The 18,381-nt window shown below is 41.7% G+C and overlaps 1 protein-coding gene across 1 annotated transcript in view; it reads right to left on the bottom strand.

Annotated features, from left to right (window-relative positions):
- gucy1a2 (guanylate cyclase 1, soluble, alpha 2) overlaps positions 1-18,092 on the bottom strand; it is a gene marked incomplete at both ends in the record, with an annotated part of 31,575 nt that extends 13,483 nt beyond the window's left edge. The window contains 4 exons of the mRNA XM_079166059.1: positions 6,993-7,903; positions 9,687-9,811; positions 11,176-11,237; positions 17,775-18,092. Coding sequence (XP_079022185.1) covers positions 6,993-7,903; positions 9,687-9,811; positions 11,176-11,237; positions 17,775-18,092 — 1,416 coding nt within the window. The remainder of the gene's footprint in view (positions 1-6,992; positions 7,904-9,686; positions 9,812-11,175; positions 11,238-17,774) is intronic.
- Positions 18,093-18,381: the final 289 nt, after the last annotated feature.

Below are 18,381 nucleotides of genomic sequence, written 5' to 3'. Positions count from 1 at the left end.
CACACACAGACACACACAATGCCCCTATCTTGTCAGACCCTGGCTATATTGTGCCGTATTCTTACCTCCCACTCTCACAGTAAATTAAATGCACACACTCACACACACAGCATGTAGCCGAGATAAACATCACATAAAAAAAAAAACACACACACAAACACACATTTGCATGGGAAGTGCTTGTGTTTCAGATGAAAGACTCAGCAGAAGCTTTAATATGCTGATTCATATTTAAAAAATAAGCAAATAAATAAAACACACCTGTGAGGTAAATTCATATGAGACTAGAATCAGAGGTCAAAACGAGTCATATTGCAGCATCTGTGTAAGCTCTGGAAAAATAAACACTGACAATGTTTAAATGAACTGGATGCTGGTAATCAGCTAATAGGACTGTTTGCGGCGCATTCAAATGAATTAAAAACAGGAAGATCCGCACGCCAAGTTATAGGAGTCACACAGCAATACAAGTCTTCTAACATTATTGTTCTATGTGTAAGGCAACATTAAGCTTGACTTAAACATTGCTTCCCTAACTTTGTAAAACAAAATGTTACCAATAAAAACAAATCTAGATTTATTGAATTCTTGGTTATTGTTTCGAGTAAACATTTAAATTCCAATATAAAATAATATAGCAGTTAAAATGCTGCTGGATGCCTCTGGAGGTGCTGACTAAGTTGGTACTGTTTGCAGTTTTGCAGGGCTCAAAACATTGGCTTTGCAGATATTGCAAGCAGCTGTAGAATTTGTTGGCGTAGCAAGCGTGAAATACTTCCAAACAGCTGATGTGTTTGTTGTTAGTACCTTCAGCAATGCAGCCTAACGGCATGCTGCTGACACATGACGTATACACTCAGAATCAGACATTTAAACATTTAATTAAATAGAACAGATCGGCCCCATTGTCACAGATACGATAACAATACGATATCGGATTGATGCATTCCTAAAACGTGTTTTGGCATACTGATACATATCGGTCCAGTTTAAGAGCACAATTTCCTTTAAACAATTAACATTTGAGAAGTGCGGATCAAACATATGGTGCAGAGATGCTGCAAAACCAAGAAAATAGGGTTTTTTAAAAATGACATTTAGGTCAAGATCTAACACCTTTTAAAACAATTTTGCTCCCTAAATGTAAAGACACGAGACCCATGCACAGCCCGACAGTACTGGGAACAGGTGCAACGGGATGCACATTCAGCAGGCAGAGTGCCACTACAAAGCTGACAGCGCTCTAGAACCAAGCGAGCACAGTAGTGAGGCGGTCTGGCCGAGTGAGTTTCATGACTGCAGCAGCAAGGACTTGTTCCCACCCGAGGCACACCTTTCTGGGATGTATGCTCTCACCAGGCTGTTAGAAAGCTGATGTTAAGCAAAGCTAAGAATCATCTCTATGGGTCTGTTTATACTGCTCATTATTCACATGTATTGTTAATACTCACTCATTTCCATTTTCCTATTGAAAAAGAAAAGTATTAAGACATTCTTTTCTCTTCATCTTTGTTTCAACAATCAGACTAAAATATGTGTGTCTTGTTGATTACTTCTGGTGTTTTATTCCTGTCTCTATGCCGGTTTTTCCTCCTTCATTGTACTTTCATTCGCCTCGTTTTTGTAAATTGATCAAGAGTAGACAGAGACAAAGAAGGCCGTGATTTTCAAAGCACTTTCTCCACTGAACAAACAAACCATCATGGCACTGATTTATCTAGAAACAGATCAAAGGTGGTGCTAATGTCAAAATTGTCTTTGTACTCAGACACGCAGCTGCACACATGCACAAACAAAGCCCATTCGGCAGCCCCTGCAAACGCAATACAGGAGTATTTGTTAAATAACAAGTATGACGTTGCAAATTTGAACATCCTGTTTGTGCCTCACGAAAGTACACCTTAACCTCCACAAATCTCCCTTGTCCTCGATCTCCCATAGCATATTGACATTACAAATGTCATAGAAAAGAGAAGGGCTTGTGTCTGAATACTCATGGCATTTGGTCTACAACTAAAAATCTGCTGAAACCAAGACAACTGCTGGTTTAGGGCTCCGGCTCCACACACAGTGTTCACTTAGAACCATAAAAAAAAGCACTGACTCATCCTAACCAGAATTCTGACTCTATGACCCAAAGAGTCTGGGAGCTTTTTGGGTGTTTACAGCGATGCCATCACTAATGCGGAGGCAGGTGTTGTGAATCATGGATTCTCTGTCATATTCATCCTTAAGAGAAAGAAAATAAGTCCACATCCACAGCTTGGCCCTGGCCCAAACAAATTACACACAACATTTACCTGTCCTGTTTTCGAGCAGGCTAAATACTACATTCCTCAAAAAGTGAGTGCATAACCTTGTTAATGTGTCTTATAACCAATAAAAGCGTATGCAGATTTCAGAGCTTAGTTCAACTCTGTTCCAAGCTTCGAAAAAAAGCATCGCCTTTTATCAAGCCTTCTTCACGGCGTCACCGCAGCCGGGGGACTCACCGGTGTGTCAACTTCCCGGTGTTTAGCGGCACCTCTACCGGTGACTGTATACTATACAGTGTATAGTTGTGACATCACGACTGTACGGAAGTCCTGACTGCTTGCTTAAAAGCACAGTTTCTGAATATGGGCAGTGTGCATCTCTGCGTTGATCGAGCGTTTACCTAGACCAGCTACATAATAAAAAAGTGACTGGGAAATCTTACTTTCTACAATATGGGACCTTTAAGGATAAAGGAAAGTGTGGTGTAAAGGAGACATGATGAACAAGTGAGGAACTGGTTAGAGGATAGCTTTTGACAGTGCAACCTGTGTACGCTCCCCTGTGTGCGGATCACAGTGCTCACACTAAGCGGGGAGACAGAGAGAGCTGGGACTTGACCTTTTCAGGAGGTCTTTGGATGCCTCTTGCACAGCCCATGTCCCTGGGTGAAGAAAGGAAAGAAGTCAAACTGAAATTCCACTACAGGCTACTCTAATACACACACACAGTGCAACACAGGGGAGTGCTCTTTTGTGGCCTCTTTACCTTGGCCTGTCGCCTTCTCTCGCTGCCCTTTCTAGTGAAAATGTCAGCCCAGCCTTCCCTTTCTCTCCCCCTTTGTTCTGCTCCTTCCGCCCAGGTGACACAAGATTCATACGGCAAAAATTAAGTAAAACAATGTCCGTCCGTCCAACTCCACAAACACATACTGCAACACCGATTTTATAGTGTCTATGATGGTGTTTGGAGCTTGGAGCCAGTGTCTAACTTAAACTTCCGCAGTACCAGGTCTGATTAATGGTGATACATATTTTAAAAAAGGAACAGAAAAGCAGCTACACTGACTCACTGAAAACAGCATGAATGTGCCGAAGTGCCTTTCGCCAACCAGTGGGCTGCGGACGGAAGAGATAAGAAAGACAGATTATGAGGCCACCACACCAAACCAGAACACTGATACTTCAGCCAACCCTGAACTCAAATGCAATCCTTTGACTGAACTTCCTGTCAGTAACTCACGTACATTGCCAGCCCCATTCATCTGGCATCTAAAAGGGCAAAGACTCAAATACTATCAAAGGTTAACAGCTACAAACACATACAAATACACATTAGTGAGGCAACACTGACAATGTGCTCAATATGATTGATTGATCCAAAAGCAAAGAAAAAGTCTTTATTGTGTCTTGTACAATTTGACTTAGGATTACACGAAAATTACACCTACATTTCCTCTGATCCACGAAGATCCGAGAGAACACATGCCATTGAAAACAATAAAAGAAGATATTGTTGAATCATAACCTGTAAAAGCTTATAGCAGTTACAGTAAACTACACATTTGGGAGTGATGCTATTGGTGTGACGGCCATAAAAAAACAGAGTAAAGTCTGTTTCTCTTGCTCTAATAGAGAAGTGAAAAAGGAGAAAAGGGAAGACTCAGGGAAGAGAAAGCACTCTTTGAGCAATTGTTGTTGTTGCTTTTCCGTTTTTTGAGCTATAAACCCTTTTCAAATGAAGTAAGTCTGAATCCATAAGCCGGAGCAATTAAAAAAAGCTGGGAATATGTTCGAGAAGAAACACTGCAATGTGAGGTAAAAAATAGAAATGGGTAAGTAGCAGAGAGGGAGAGATAATGATAGTGAATTTATGAGAGACACTGACAGAGAGTAGATGACAGCTAGAGACGAGATGCATTGTAGTGGTCCTCGAGGAAGGGAATCCTGCAGCTACTGTGAGCATTGTAGTGTCTCATTATGTGCATCCGCATGTATGTATGGAGGACCTGTGAACCTATGTACCATGTGTTTGGTTGTCATCTGTTCAGATTAATGCACTAAACCCAGGGATTGGTTTATTCGGCCAAAACAAGTCCAAAAATCACCCAATTAGAGCTCTGTGTACACGAAGCTGAAACACTATGCTAGCCTTCACACTGCAGTGCAAACAACATGTATGGGAGGAGCCCATATGAATGATTCACTTTTGTGCTGTTCACTCAAACCAAAGTGTTCACAAATTGTATAAACTTCTATTTAAATTAACAACCGTGTCATCATGAAATATGTTATCAAAACATATTAACAGGAGATCTGCAGTGATTAGTCGATTGATTTATACGTCATTTAACGTAAAGTGAATTGGCAACTATTTTGGTAATCTAACGTTTCAGTCATTTTTCAAGTTAAAATGCGAGACATATGCTGGTTCCAAATTCTCAAATCCCTTCTGTGAGCAGTTGACGCTTTTCTTTGTCATGCATGATAATAAACAGAATATCTTGTATAAAACGAGACATTCAAAGACCTCATCTTGGGCTGTGAGAAATGATAATGATTCACTATTTACTGACTTCATAGACAAAACAATTAATCAAATATTCAAAAAAGATCGCCAGAAGTAATATCTCGATTTATCCAAGATACATTGCTCTATTTAATCCTGAACATAAGACATTCTCTGCAGCACTGACATGACATGAACTGAACTGAAATGAAGCAGCAGACCACCCTAATCATCGTGCATCTTGTAGCATACTAAAACAAATTTCTTGGCATAATCTGCAAATAATTGTATCAGGGATGTTTAGAAGATGTATTTTAACTGGTTTGTGAGCCGTGTGAGCATGCTTGCTGTCTGTGGGTTCTATTTACGTGCCAGGGCAAAGACTGCTGCAAACAGGGCTCTGACAGGAAAACATGACATGACAGGACTTTTAACTCCACCATCTGCCTTTGGCTGCAGATCTGTGGAGCTGTTTATTCACATCTTGCCGTGATACATAAAATAATGTAATGTTCTTATTTTAATAAGCCATCTCTACATTCGGTAAGGCTTTGCCATTTTCACATCTCTGTGAATTGTTTAAAAAGTACGAGACAAGTAAAGTGACGAGCTGAAAGTATTATGATTTACCTTTACTAACTCCAATTCACATTCACCCACCTTTTTACTCATTGTGATGCTTTGCCTACAACGCCCAAACAGTACATGTGCATAAGACCTGGCATTGTGTACAGGTCACTCTCAAAGAAATCCTCATCTTGTCTGGTTCACTCACAGACTCAGCCCCCAGTTAGACGAGACACCACAGAAAAGCAGCACAAAAAGAGAAGGAAACACAGCAATGCTAACGCCAGGGACATGGTCCCTCAACAGCTTCCCACCCACCAGTGCAATAGTAGACAAACGTCTTTTCCCCGGTTGCCTCAAACAGTGTGTTCCCTCAGTAACTGTACGTTTTTATCAAAACTAGTTTTGTGGTGGTGGATCAAAGGGTACACATCTGCTCTCTTGGGGGCCTGTTATGTGTCAGTATTTCAATACTAAATATACCGGTACTCCTTTTTTTTTTAGAATGCGACTGAGGCTGTCCACACGAATACATTTGCGTTTAAAACCGGGGTTTTAAAACGAAACCTATTTCTGTCCACACAGGCATCTGAGCATCGCTTTCAAAATGATTTCCGTCCATACTAGCACGCCTGAAAAAACGAATATCACATTCCAATTCACGTACACTGGTCATGCGGGTGCCTGTGTAAACAGGAAGTAGATTGGTTGCTTAGATACAGAAAATATTAAAGTACTCTTAAATAAAAAAACTGTACTTAAACGGACACAATTTGTTTTTCAAACTTAGTTACAAGGCTGCAGGCTTCGCTCTCTCTCTCTCACACACACACACACACACACACACACACACACACACACACACACACACACACACACACACACACACACATTGTTGCTGAACGGATCCATCTCCTCTCTGTCAGTTCTATTTATCATCAGGGAGTTTGGTGCCGACACTGACAGCCTGCGCTGACCCCCCCAATCAATAAAGAACTGGATATAGCACACAACTCTGATGTATTAATTGTTTCTGGCAATTTGGAACCATTTCAAACCTCATTCTTCCCATGCAGGAACATCACAGGCGTGCGGGTGGAATGGCATTCAGTATAGACAGTTTTTTTCATTTTTCGCTTGGTAGACCCAAACTTTAATGGTGGGCAACAACACTGCTACGCTCCCTACAAGACTGAGAATAGAGCAAATAATTGACATGTTCAACTACCATCAAATAAATGAGCATCACATCACAGCATTTGGGTAAGTTACAATGAACATAGCCAGAGTAGTTTACTGTAAACACTGAATTGCCTGCTTGACATGGAGCTAATCTCCAGTGATCAAAAATGGAGTGGCTGAGACATTTTTTAAATTAACTACCTTGGCCATCATCATATGAATAATGGAATTTAATATAAATACTGTCTGGCTACACAGACAATACTTGTTTCAAGGACAAATTCATCGCTGATTTCGGTCTTTTCACAGGATTTGTTGATAAATAGAAAAGATAACACAACGGCAGCTTTATCGTTTCAAATTTGAAACTTGATTTGAGTTTACCAAGCACTTACTAAAATTTACAATAATTCTCTAAAATATGTGGTGAAAAGTAGGATTTCAGCATCAGTGTCATCAGTTATGTATGAGATATGTATTACCTTCTCGTTGGTGCCAGACTGTGTGGTATCAGGCCTGGTGCGGATGGTAAATGGAGATGCAAGTCTCAGCAGGATGCCCTGGAACGAAGGATCCATCCTGGGTGAGACAATCTCAAAAAAGTCCTTGAACAAGAGGGTCCGGTGTGGCTCAATGCGAGCCTGTTTCCTCAATCCTTCTCCAAGCTGCAGTAGCTCCATGCGAGGCCCCAGGACAAGGTGAAACGGAAAGGCACGGCAAAACGTGGCCAGGGATATGCACAGATCACTGGGGTTGGTGGAGAGTGAAATAAGGGGGCGTTTAGTGCTCACTGGGGCAGCATTTGGGAGGGAGGGGAGGGAAGGAGGGCTTGTCTCCTGGATTTGGAAGGACAAGCAAACTGTGGGAACAGAGGTCGGGAAAGGAGAGGGAGGGGACGGGGACGAGGACGGTGTGGCAGTGGGGGACGCAGTCGGGGTTGGGGTTGTGGAGTCTCCGTCTGCGTGTTCTGTATCTTCATTGGGCAACAAGGGAGTTAGAGGTGGCACCTCTTCCACCTCAACTTCCGAATGATAGATCCGCCTGGCAACAGCTCTGATAAACCCTGGCATGACCAAGCCAACAACAGAGGCAGGGTTGAAACAATGTAAAAGCAACACCTTCCCTCTTCCATCTTTTTCTCCCTGCTCTCCACCTTTATCCAATTGTCTTCTCCCTGTCTCTTCTTCATAGGGATCCTTGCACTGGAAGGAGGGGCTCTCAGATGAGGCACGGCGCCCCGTGGAGGTGCGAATGTGTTCCAAAATGGCGTCAAAGCCATTGAAGAAGTCCTGGAGGTTGCCGCCTACAGCCCGAAGCACTCGTTCATTTTCTTCAAAGCAGAGGCCAAAGAACTCTTCTCCGAAGTGCTCTCGCAGCTCACAGAATGGAACTCCTGTGTGAGAGAGAGAGAGAGGATGCAAAACATCGATGTCAGCGATGTCGAATAGCACTCTTTTGAGGATAACATCATGAACTGATGACACAAAAATAGACCTAACGTGCCCACATGCACACAAAAAATCTACTTATGAATATGAGCAATATGATTGAGAAGACATGTCATTCAGCATCAAACAGACTTGCATCTTTGATCACTGTCTTTCAGTATTATTTCTCAGTGCATCACCCTAAGCATGCGTAACAATTTCCCGTTACAGCTGCCTCTTACATGAAACCCAGCATTACATCAATCACAAAATAACACTGTTCAAAGTAATCAAACATCAAAGCCTTGTTAAAATAATGAATATTGATAATCATGTCACATGCCTACTAACTGAATAATAATTCAGGAAAAAAATAGGATTAAGGGATTATAGCAAAATTAAAACTGATATTTATTTATTATAAATAATACTTGATACCACAAAAAGTCTCAAAATGTGAAAGAAAATGAACTAAATTTGAAAAACATAAATGACTTAAAAGTGTATAATTATACAGACTTGCAGAGAAAACTACAAAGAAGTTAATACAAGAAGTGAAGCAATTGAAAAATGCTGTTAAAAACATGTCAAATCATCGTAATATAGCCATTGTAGGTTAAAAAAACTATAATAATTATTATTATTATGGAGCCATATTATTATCTTGGGTATTATTCCAAGGTTAAAGTCATACACTTGGATAGATTAAATTAGCAAATTTTAAGAGAAGAAACTTGAATATTCTCTGAGATATAAAGTAATAATATGAACCCCCTCCCTCGGTTCCATAATTACTTATTTTTTATCAACAATGGCCGGCACATTAATAGACACTAATATACATTCAGCTGCTGCAGTGACTGCAACGCCAAATCCTGCCTAACCCAAGACACTTCACCAGCACAAGACACATTGTTTGCAATGTGCCTGCACAAAACTGAGCTCATGAGTCGAAGATATTGACAGCAAGATTGGTGTGGGCGTGGCGTCAACAGTGACGTGAGCTTTTTGCCAAACTACTAGGGTGAAGAGGATGCTAATCCTTAAAGTGAAGCTTAAGGGTTTTCTTTGAAGGATGCCACGACTCCGCCTTTAGGACAATTGAAGGACCTTGGACATAGAGTGGAATTATTGCTCATTCTAGTTGAAATGAGTCAATTGAGGTGGTTTGGGCACAGAGGTCTTCATTAGCAGCAAGGCCTCGTGGACGCCTCCCTGTGGATGAATTCCAAGCACATCCAACTGGGATGAGATCCCTGGGATAGCCATGCTCCAGGGATGTTATATCCCTTCTGGCCAGGGAACACCTCGGGATCCCACAGGAAGAGCGGGAAGACGTGGCATGTGGAGAAGGATGTCTAGTCTACTGCTTGCTGCCACCATGACTCACATTCAGGTAAGCGGCATAAAATGGTTCCATATGATACTATATTAGCGTCTACCATGTGTTTTGAAGGTCTAGCCTTTGTGGGATGGCTTTGTTTGAATGTGTAATTGTCCAATCACCCATGTAAACAAACAATACTAATCCTGAAGAACCCGAATTGAGGTAAAAGAGAAGCAATGCATATGTGTGTGTTTTGACAAGTAATACAAATAAAGTACAGTGCAATCAATCCACGGCAACACCATAAAACACAGACCGTTAAAAAGGAATTAAAACTATAATAAATACATACGCATACTCATTACCACACCAACTTGTATGCAGTGGAGACCACACACACACACACATCTTACTTTACTCACCCAGTATGGTTGCCATGTACTGTAGGATTTGTAGGACATCTTCTTCTGAACCAGAGTTTTCGAGAAAGGGGCACTTTTCGTCTCTCCTTTCTCTTTGCCTCTCCTCATTGCCAACTTCCTGACACCTGTCAAAGGCATAAACCAAACACACTCAGCGTAAGAGAGAGCTCGGCAAATAAGAAGAGACAATAAGGTGCTAATAAGCTAACGACACAATGAACCCACATCTCATCCCTTCCAGAGATACTGTGGACGGGGTTTTTGTGTGTTTTTTTTGTGTGCCAAAAGCCATCAGACTGTGTAATAGTTCATTACAAACTGTGCTGATACCAGTTCTTTAGGGAATATTTCTTCATGAGAAAGTCGATCCATTAAAAAAACAATGGCAGTTGTGGGTTGTTCTGAATGACAAGAGTTTTTTCTGGAGTAGCTGCTGAGATATTCAAAAGCCATTTTCCAGTGCAATGAGCTCTACAGAAAAAAATGTGTTTGTTGGGGTGGTGGCAAACATCTATTTGAATAGATAGATACAATAAACGTTAAGTTAGAATATACTGAATACACATTTTTGTGATTTGGGTGACACCTTAATTAGCTTGCGTAGGTTCGTATTTTTGGTCGATGTGCAGATGTAGTGAAACAGCTGGACAACAGAAAGGCAGGGAAATGTTCTCAAGGTCACCTCGTGCTCTTTCACTTCCCACAGATTTGTTTCAGTCTGGGAATTAGACCAGAGACCCTCTGGTCACAAGCTTAATTTTTTACTTTTGCACCGCTACATGTTCTGTCCAACAGACGGAATGCCATTGCTTTCAGGTTGCTTTTTTGGATTCAAAATAATTGAGAGACTATATATATAGAATTATTGACATACTACCATGTGTCATCATATGATTTGCTTAAAGTAAAACAGGAGTCAGTTGCACTGTACATGAATAAAACAGGGAACAGACGAGTGACAACAAGTAAGGCCAAGGGGTGAAGGACAGTTGACGGGACAGAAAAAGAAAACAGCCAAGGAAAAAGAAAAATCTAGAGAGGTCACAATGTGTTTTTCTATATTTGTATTCAGTATGTCCTTCATGGACAATGTTGGTACGTGTTATGTCTGGCTGAATCTCCTCTACTGCGTTTTACTGTTTTGACAGGGAGGGACAGCGAGAGAGAGACAGAGACAAGAGGTGAAAGAGTGCGTCTATATATGATTGCGTCTGCCTGTCCGTCCTTCTGTCCGTCCTTCTGTCTGTCTGTCAGTCAGAGTGACCAAAAAAAGACAGGAAGGCAGGGAGAATGAGAGGCTCAAACAGACAGACACAGACAGACAGGAGAGAAAAGTGAGAAGAATAAAGGCAAAGGGGAGAAAATGAGTGATAGGGACGCGAGGACACGACAGCACGTAGACAGCAAGTGCGCAGTGGAGACTGACAAAAGAGGACGGCAGACAGAAAGAGAACCACCAAGAGAGACCAACAGCAAGCGATAGTCTTACCTGATCTCCTGTTGCCTGTAGAATTTAAGAGTTCGCTGTAGAGCCTCCTGAACAGTCTGCGTCTGCAAGAAGAAGTGAAAATATTACACAAGTCTAAATGTATTTGTGAGTCCATTTCTGCATGCAGTAAAGCTACAATACTGCACATAGTCACTGAAATCATTGGAATGTATTACACACAAATTGGTGGCTTCCTCTCTTGCCGTTATAAGGTTAGGTGAGGACACTTTATAAGTATATTTGGTTCTGGATCCAGTATTGGAAAGCATGACACACAGTCCCGCCCAGGCTTCATGCACACCTGAACCCATCTGAGCAGACTAAAAACCCTGCCAAAGTATTATCTGAAGTGTTATCTGCAGCCGACACACATTCAAATTGAATAGGTCTTTTTTCAGCCGAGACATTATGACATGTCATAGCAGGAAGAGCACAGGTGTAAATAATCAAATTAATGATTTCCACGTCCCTGCTTTAGTTTCATGATCTTGGTGTTGGGCATGCTGCCTCACAGGCTCACTGTCACAGCTTACTGGGGCACTTGATTGGAACATCATAACATCATTAATGTTATTAGTAACACCTGTGCTTGGTGAAAATATATATATTTTTCCATTTGGGCTGAGGCTGAGAAGCTTCCACAACGTAATTGCTGAGAAAACTATGATTACTGTCATCAATTGCATTTTACATTTGTGAGAGTCATTTCGACAAGTTCTACTAATAGCCCAGCGTCCGTGGAAAAAAAAAATAATGTACTCCCATCAAACCCTGTGTGTGTATGTGTGTGTGTGTGTGTGAAGCTGGCCTATTTTCCGTAACTGACAGCCTAAGCTAGAGGAGGCGGGTCCAATGTGATTATCTGTGATACGGCTCAAACGCAAGGCTGTAGTGGCAATACTAGAACACAGTGTGCCAGCTGGAGAGGTCATACTGAGGCCCCCGGACAGATAGAGGAGTGATTTTGTGTGTGGTTTTTTGTGTATGTGTGTGTGTGTGTGTGTGTGTGTGTGTGTGTGTGTGTGTGTGTGTGTGTGTGTGTGTGTGTCAAGAGACAGAGAGGGAGAGGTTGTAGAGGAAGTGACAGAGACAGTTTGCGTACAGTCAGAGAAATAAAATCGACATATTAGTCAGCAGGTGTTTTAAAAGGTGAATATTATTTCACTATCATGTTAAATAAGAAATAGACGTCATATTGTAGCTAACCAATTGGTATCACAAATGACTGGAGCTTCTCTTCTCAGTGCTGACTCTTTTATGTCCATATCGGCTGATATAAAAATACTTTTAGCTACAGTGAACCATACGTCAACTTAGCAACAACAGGAGCAAGCTGGTCACTGATAGCTTCAAAAATACGCAGTGGGCCATATTTTCACAGTGTATCTGTGAGGGGAAAAACTCCCTGTCACCTCTCTATTGCATGTGTACAGCAGAAATGGCGTCTTCTCAATCTCCTCTTACGGCGTCCTTCATTCAGCTACTCATTTACCACAGAACATGCACATTATAGTGCGGGCACACAAGATTCCTACAACACGTCCAAACACACGAGCACTAACTGTTATCAGCCACACATGTGCAAACATACTGTACGCATACATCGTCATTAGTCTACATTGTCGCAATCCCTGGCATGTTTACTGTACACACAGTTCCATACCTCATCACACATTAATCTCACTAAGAAACCTGCTTAAATGGCTTACAGCTAGTAGATGGCCGGGTTGTCAAAAACACACTACAATATCGAGCATAGCACTGAGAAGATTCAATTAGGGAAATATATACATAGCATGGTAAAACAGAATTATTATATAATAATAATAATAGAATTAGTATAAATGGAATGCTTTCATGTAGCTGAATACATATTGTTATGACAATGGCATGTAAGGGAAGATTAGTAAAACTAAATGTTCCATTAAAAGAAAGTGGCCGAGTAAATTTCAGGTTGAGAGTTTAAACTCAAACTTTCTCTCTCTTTTAAGACATATTCTCCTCTCCTCCTTCTCCTTTTCTTCTTCCCTATGTGGCCTTTATCCAAACCACTCTGTCTCATTTGTTTGCTCTGTTTCTTTACCTTGGGAGGGGAGCAGTATCTCACCAATACTCACTCCATTCCGCTTGCTCTGTTGCTCTGCATTGCCTTCTTTCCCAATGAGGTTCAGTCTCACTCGTCTCAACTATGTGAACCTTCCTTTCCTGTCTTGTCTGTGTGACTGATTCCTTCGCTCCTTTTATTGCCTCTTCCTCCTCCGAATTTTCCAATAGCATGAACCGGTGTGGTCTTTGGCCACAGCGCAGTGGGTACTGGTGCTTCAGCACAGTTTGAAAGCCGTCCCCACGACTAAAGAAAATAGAAACTCACACACCAGATGAGACCCCGCAACATCCCAGCATGAGACGCATACCAGTGTGTGAAAAAAACGAAAAAGTTGAACAGTTCATAATTCCCTCTCTTATATCTATTTCAAATTTCTTGCCAAAACTAAACTTTAAAAGATGATTTGAACAGATCATGATACGTTATAATTAACCTTCACCTAAAATACATTTTTATTTAAGTTCTTAATACTCATTTTTATCAAAGGGAGCTTTAACGCTACTCGAGTGCTAGTTTGGACATGAGCAATATTGAACGGACAGGATGTACAGATCGGGTAGCGAGTGACACGTGTTGTTGTTGTTCCTGTGTCGCATAAATGAGCTGATAAATGACATGATAATGTGATTTCAAATTGTTGCATCGACTTGCATGTTCGCCAATACAAGATCCAGTATTTTAGGCTGTATCGGAGGCATTTCAGACACTGGTATCGGTACAAATCTAATGCAAAATATTTGGCATCTGTTGTTCCCTGCAAAAAGTTTGAATGCACTTTCGACTTTAAGAGATGCATGGCCTAAACATTTAGGAGTGCTATTTGCCACTAAAATGTTGGAATTATGCTTTGTGCAGCTCAGAAACGTTCGCGTGGCTTCTTCTTTTATGCAATGTGCAAACATTTGTTTTCCTGCGTTTCAAACCTTCCTCCGCACAGCAGTTGAATCAACCAGTCAGTTTGCTTGACGTGCAAGTCTGCATAATGCGCAATGTACGGTTATGCATGACACACTTCTCTGCGTTTGTTTACAGACATTTATGTTTGCCTTCGGTGAAGCATAATTCCAGTTTAATTAGTGAAGTGAATTCTAGCCACTTGATGATTCAATTGTGTATTTTTTTTAATCAATGAGAAGGAAAATGAGCCTCGGTTACTCACAAGCCCCTTAGTCATGTACACATGTAAATTCTACTGTGAGTTATTATTATATTCAAAAAACCTTGTTACTTGTCTCAGCTTCAATAAATAAAGGCAACATGTAAAAAAAAAAATGTCCTAAATGTCTTTCATCAATTCAAAATTAAATTGTGATGATGGGGACATTTTTATATTATCACTAGTTTATGCAGACAAACAAAATATTGTATAATCATCTTTGTAATATTGATTGTTTTAGTTATAGTGTGTTGCTCATGTCATTTTCAATAATCTCTACTGGTATGTTGTTTTCAAAAAAGAAAATGGCCATGGCAGTAATGAATGAATCTTCTCCGGAGGGTGTGAAGATCAACACTTTCTTTTCTCAATTTTAGGAAACTAGCCTCATATTTTTAAAGTATACAAAGAACAGAAATGGGCTGATCACAGCAAACAGCCAACTTCACATACTTGGGATATGGATTTACCAGAAGACACATTAGCACACTCACACAAATGTCTCACACTCTTCATATTCATCGCCGACACTCGTGGCCTTTAATCAGCGTCATGGGTCACTAAGCTAATGGCCACCTTTCATGTGTATACACGAAACTGAGACAGGGAGAGGGAGCGAGACAGAGAATTAATGTTTGCACACATGTACATGTGTGTGCGTGTGCGTGTGCGTGGGGAGGGGGGGTAGGCGTGTTTTACCCATCTTGTCGGGACATAAATCTGATTACACTGTTACAATGTAGGGACTCGCCTTCCTCGTGGGGACAAAATGCACATCTCCAGAACGTAAATCGTTGTACATTTTAGATAAAGACTTGGTTTTAGTTTAGGGTCAGGTCAGGTTAGGCTTAGGGTAAGGTTAGGGTACGGGTTAGGCTTAGGGTAAGGTTAGGGTACGGGTTAGGCTTAGGTTGGTAGCAGTTATGTTTAGGGTCTCCAGGAAATTAATGAAATGTCCCCAAAAGTCATGAAAACACAACTGCGGGTGTGCGTGTTGTTGCTTCTGGGTCAGTGTGGTCAGGGTGAAGACAACCACAGAGAGCTTGCTCTGTTCTCTCTGTCACGGTCCATTGCAGTCAACAACAGACACTGCCACTGCACGCAGCCACAGTGTGTGTGTGTGTGTGAGTGGGGGGTGTGAGAGAGAGAGAGAGAGAGAGAGAGAATAAACAGTGTGCCGTTTTGTTAGTAAGTGAGTGAGTATGTGAATATATATGTCTATTAGCTAATTTGCTAGTATATGTTCCTACTTATCATTGTTTTCTTTTATGGCACCATCTCTATAAATGTGTTTACAAAATGGACAAACATTAACAATACTATGCAAAAAGTGCCATCCACTGTATGGCTGTTTGGTGGAGAGTTTAAGCTGCTCTATCAGAGTCCAGCCTAACTCAGGCATGCACATAAACACCCTGAAAAAAGACCTTGGACATTTCCCCTGTCCCTGTAACCAAAGCACAACACCACAATGACCCTTGCGTAATTAGACGGAAAAGGGCTCCACTGATGATGCCCAACTGATGCCTGTAATTGCACTTATAGGCAAATAAAAACATACTTACACGGAGACACACAGAGTTCCACAATGCTAGATATTATCATTATTGAGTGTTATACAAACCTGTCTTTAAGTGTTCCCTCTGCTCTATTTTTTTCACAGATCTATTAAAGATCAGAGCCGGTAAGAGCCTCCAGCTGAGAGCTGAAGTTGGCTCTCAGTGGTCCTCTTCAATATACACCAACTTTTTTAGATTTTTAGCTGCGCTGCTGAATTTAATTATTTTGGGGAGGCTGTGCCTGGGCAGCAAAAATAGGCTGACAATCACTGCTCTCCGATATCGGCTCCTCTGCAACATCTACAGTATTTCCACCAGGAATGGGACCACAGGGTCTGAGCAATTGCAATTTGGAGAAACCTATTCCCACCACCTCCTACAATCTGAAGAAAACACAGCAGTGCTCTTATTATGTGGGGAACCAACGTAAATAAACCAGTGAGTTTGTCGGTTTTAAATCTGGTCAAACCATATACATCTTTTCATGTTACATGTTTTCTCTACGTATGTTTTGGTTTCTACTTAAAACCATTTTAGCTAACAAACTGCTTACTTACACATGAAAACCAGAGCAACATAACAATCTCAATGTGGGCTTCTCACCGGCCACATGTAAAAAAAAGCATGATTTACAGATGTTTTACTACATGTTTTTGTTTGTGTATATAGATACTGTATATATATATATATATATATATATATATAAATTAATTCCGGTGTCTGTGGATATTGGCAGGGAATCTCTGCTGAAGTCATAAAGAAGTTTGGCGATTACATTAAATTACCTTTAAAGTTGGATATTGTAATTTGAAGCAAAGTGCAATATTTCCTGGTGCAGGTTGACATTTTGCAGACTGGAATTGTAATTCTTTGATCAAGGCTACTTACTGATATATGTTATTGTTGCCCAACTAACAGGGGCCACATTACAGGAGATGCAATCAAATCTCAAACTGATGCAGCCTCCCATCACAAAGGACTATGCTATAGCAAATGCCCTAATCGCACATCATCCATCACAATTGGCCTACGTTCTAATAGCTGCCTTATTACATTAGAGCCGGTAATACAACTGAGACACACAGAAACAGGCTCACTCGTCACACTCCTTACATATAAACAGACAGAGCATGGGCTTCTCTCCCCCTCTCTCTCTCTCTCTCTCTCTCTCTCTCTCTCTCTCTCGCTCGCTCCCTCCCTCACAACAATATATTTATTATATAATCTGCCAGATGATTCAGGCTGAAGGATGAAAAGAGGCTTTTTTTTCAGACAGTACAGCAAACGTCACATGATGATGTGAGAATAGACATCGTCTGGGATTTCAGACAATATAGCCTACAATGGTGGAATACCTTGCATGAGGTCTTTCTCTTGCTCTTAAAGGCTGTGTGTCCTCCTCAACTTTGGTGACAGCTGTTTGGAATGGAATATAAGCCTTTGGCTGTTTGGTCATCATATTGACTTTCTCTCTCCAAAATAAACAGAGGCTACTGAATGTCTTCTGACGACCTACAGTCATTGATTTGGTCTATAATGTTCAGCTCTAATTGAACACAGAATGACAAACTAATTGGACCTAATACATTTGAACTGATTCCAGTAGAATGTTCTATGAATTTAGTTAGGCTATATTCATTGGACCCTTATTGAACATGAAAGTAAGGTATGTAGGCCTACAACATGCATTTTATGACTATGGCATTACAATTTAGGACTATTTACTGATATTTCGTTAAGACACAGTAAAGCCCTTCTGACTGAGCTGGAGGCCTACCGTGGGTGAGGTCAGTCGCCTCAGGCTCTCCCCCAGCGAGTCCAGGTTCACCCGTCTCCTCCTGGTGACCCTCTTGTGGGGACCTCCTTGTGGCTCCTCGCCCGCCGGGCACGCTGCCGGCCTCTCGGCGGGGCTGCGTCCGTTCCAGAGCACCGCTCTGTGGGACGAGTGGAGGGAGGAGAAGGGGCAGCCTCGGCTCTCCTCCGCCGGCTCCAACGCGCCGTCCCCTACGTCTCCGCCGGGGCTTTCGAGCCCGCAGTCCGAGCCCACCGAGCTGCTGAACGACTCGGATGAGATCTTGCGCGACGACGAGGACATGGTGGTAGCGAGGAAGAGGGGGGTGATGGTGAAGATGACAGTGGTAGTGTTGAGGAGGGTGATGATGATGTTGCTGCTACTACAGTCGGTTCCGTACCACGTCCACCTCTACGCCGGGGAGTCATCAGATAGTGGAGGGTGAGAGGGTTGGGTGGGTGAGGAGGAGGAGGAAGGGGGGGGGGCAGGTCTGTTTGTATAATTATGTATGCATGTGAGATGTGCGTCTGCGTGCGCGTGAGATAATGTCCAGGTCGGTCTCTGTCTATGCGCGCATATGAGATGCGTCTGT

This window comes from Pholis gunnellus (genome assembly GCF_910591455.1).
Source record: "Pholis gunnellus genome assembly, chromosome: 9".
In the NCBI taxonomy this organism is placed as follows: Eukaryota; Metazoa; Chordata; class Actinopteri; order Perciformes; family Pholidae; genus Pholis; species Pholis gunnellus.
This window is presented reverse-complemented; position numbering and strand designations above follow the sequence as displayed.